This window comes from Dioscorea cayenensis, chromosome 5, assembly GCF_009730915.1.
Source record: "Dioscorea cayenensis subsp. rotundata cultivar TDr96_F1 chromosome 5, TDr96_F1_v2_PseudoChromosome.rev07_lg8_w22 25.fasta, whole genome shotgun sequence".
Lineage (NCBI taxonomy): Eukaryota > Viridiplantae > Streptophyta > Magnoliopsida > Dioscoreales > Dioscoreaceae > Dioscorea > Dioscorea cayenensis.
Window position 1 is genome coordinate 4,663,954 of NC_052475.1, and position 3,082 is coordinate 4,667,035.

At 34.9% G+C, this 3,082-nt stretch overlaps 1 protein-coding gene across 1 annotated transcript; it reads left to right on the plus strand.

Annotated features, from left to right (window-relative positions):
• Nucleotides 1-783: 783 nt before the first annotated feature.
• Nucleotides 784-2,312, plus strand: LOC120260585 (molybdopterin synthase sulfur carrier subunit). The gene is made up of 2 exons (XM_039268096.1): nucleotides 784-888; nucleotides 1,847-2,312. The coding sequence occupies exons 1-2, from the start codon at nucleotides 834-836 to the stop codon at nucleotides 2,173-2,175; spliced, it is 384 nt and encodes a 127-aa protein (XP_039124030.1). The 5' UTR covers nucleotides 784-833; the 3' UTR covers nucleotides 2,176-2,312.
• The last annotated feature ends 770 nt before the right edge of the window (nucleotides 2,313-3,082 follow it).

A 3,082-nucleotide genomic window follows, 5' to 3' on the forward strand; every position in this document is an offset into this window, starting at 1 on the left:
AACCCCAAAATCGAGTAAATCCCCATGCAGAGCTTCAATGTCTTCCAAGAAAAACAAAACCACAAAACAAAACCAAAAAATGTCTCTTCGTAATAGAATAGTTAACAAAAACCATAATCAATACCTTAGATCGAAAGTGATGAAATGCCGAATACTTGCGTGACTTATCCTTCGAGACTCGGTGGAAAGGGAAGAGTCTGAGACGCGAGTTGAGAGAAGACAAGCGATTATAGCCCCTAAGAAAAACCCACCCACTTCCTCCTCACACACCGAAATAGGCAAATGACCACGACTTTGCAAGGGCATTTTCGTCTATAAAATTTAAAAAACACTCCGTTTAATGTCGTTACGTACTTTGGGGGTTTGAAAATCATGGAGTGTAAAAAAAAAGGGTTTTTGAGGATTGCAAAACTATAAGGGGTTGTTTGGCAATATGGCAAAGTTGGGTTTTTTTTTTTGACAATTTCCACAAATGTTTATTTCAAGAATAAAAAAAAATATATATATATATATATATATGAAAAATATCTCAACGAATGTAGATGATGAAAAATAAGAGAAAGAAATGATGACAATGACAGATGGAATTGAAATTAAAAAAAGAAATCAGGGTGATTCAACTGATCTAAGACAGTTCGTAGATTTCGGACGTCCCTGGACGATGCATCACGTATGCATATATATATATATATATATATATCAGGAGGACCTTATTGTAAAAAAAATATAGTTAAGGGAGTTTTCTGTAAACTATCGCTACCAATTTTCACTATCAAACGTATAAAAAATCGCACTTTGTGGTCTTATCTTGCTGTGCATTCTGAAAAGGGAGGATGGATGAACAAGAAGGGAGCTACGGCGTCCCTTGTCATCCCTCGTCAACAATCGGTGAGATTCCTTCTTTTTATCTCTGGTATCTTGTCGATTGCAAACTCGTAAAGTGGAATTTGGTGGCTGATGTTGTACTTCTTTGTGTGGAGCTTGATGATTTCTTTGTTAGGCGTGTACAATTTTATGATGATTTATATGTAATATATTTATGTAATTTCGTTATTTATTATTTGGTTTTAATGATTTGGTTGAAGATACTGGTTTTCTAGGCTGTGATTTTGATGAGAATCAGAATATATTAGGGGTTTATTTTCATGTAGTGATTCCATTAATTTGATTTGTCAAAAATCATGTTCCTTCCTCAATTGAACTCTACATCAAGTTCTTTGTGATTTGTGTGGATTCATGCTCAAAAAGTTGTCACCTTTATAGTTGGATTTAAACCATTGGTGTCATTTACACATATAATTTATAGGCAAGAACAATATTTGCACTGGTAAAATATATTGTTTTAATTTTGGACAAGTGTATCAGGTGCTTTCTGATTGGGTTCTGATGCATTGCAAAAGCAGTGCTCCAAGATACAAACTTTATGCTCAAATTTGGAGATTTCTTTATTTTCTCGTGTCAGTAATCCCCCATATGTTTCCTTTATCAGATGATTTATGGCCTGATTTTATTTGTATTTTGTTATTCTCTTTTTGATGATCCTGAAATTCCTCTTCCATTTGTTGTGGATACCAATCTCCATACATGCAACCAAATCTGTATCTTTCTTTCGTTTGCAAATATTTTTTATTAATACTTATTCTAAATTTCGCATTCCTTTCAGATTCAGGCCTTGCGTTAACTTTCTTTCCCCATTACTTCAGAGCTTTCTGAGATCTAAGACCTCATTTGAATTCTAGTTAGATTCCGGTTATCTTGCTTTCGTAGTTGTGCTCATGAATATGTTCTATTTCTTCAGTGATTTAGCTTAAAAGTCTGTTGACTTTTGTCCAATCTTGACTACCAGATTCTTCTAATATTAATGAGTCTGCTGAAGAAGTTGGGAACTTGAAAAGAAAAAATGGCGAGGACCAAAATAAGGGCTCTCCGATTAAGGTTAAGGCCTTGTTTTTTGCCAGGGCTCGTGACCTTACTGGCTTGACAGATATCTCTCTTCAGATGCCATTTGGAAGCACTGCTGGGGATTGTTTGAGCAAGCTGTTGGCTGACTTCCCAAGCTTAAATGAAATATATAATTCCATGGTTTTGGCACTGAATGAGGAGTATGCTCCTCAGTCCACAGTTGTGAGAAATGGAGATGAGTTGGCTATCATCCCTCCAATAAGTGGAGGCTAATGAGAGGCTAAAGAAAAAATGAAATCAGGTTTTTTTCCCTCTTTCTGGATGCTTTTAAATTGTAACAATTCTCTGTTGAATGTTGTATATCTATTCAGGTCTTTTCTTTGAAGAAATCAAGCTATATTTGCATCTTATGTGTATATCAATTTGAGTGACATAAAATTTTATAAACCTCATTTCTTCATCCAGAAATTATATGTTCATTTGCTTTGAGTCCTCCAAGCACAAGATGTTAGTTTTAATTAACTTCCTTCTAGAACAAATTTGTTTTGGATATATTTGTTGGATGCCCTTGTGGCCTTATCAGCCTTGTAAGATATCTATATATTGTCCTGGAGGGTATCAAACTGGCTTGATTATTGTTTTCTAGTTTATCATCTCCTTGTCCTTATTTCTTTTATCTTATTTGACCAATGAATGTGAATAAGTTTCTTATGTTAATTGATATATTCATAGGCCTATTTCTTCTCTGTAAGTTCACTTAACCCAAACCATTCCCATATGGATGAAGATAGCATTGATGCAAATGTCCTGTTTTGTGCAACTTTCTTGGATATCATAAAATTGTGTTCTTTTAACTATGCGTCTTGACAAAGCTCAAGTGCTGATGCGTTAAGTTGGAAGTTTTACAATATATAATTAAACGCTGACAGATAACACCTTCTGTAACAGGATGAATGTGAAATGTGAACTCCACATAGGAAAAGCTAGGTTTTAGGGATAGTTTGATAAAGTTCTTCGTAGAGGCTGGCTAAGTTGAACTGATGTTGGTTCTACAAAGAAACAATCAATAAGTGTCGTCAGGTGGCAGTATCATTTTGGTATTCTTTGTTTGGAGCTAAGTTAGCACTATCAATTATGAGGCAAGGCAGCCAAGCAGTGGCCTCAATAGGTGAATTCTGTT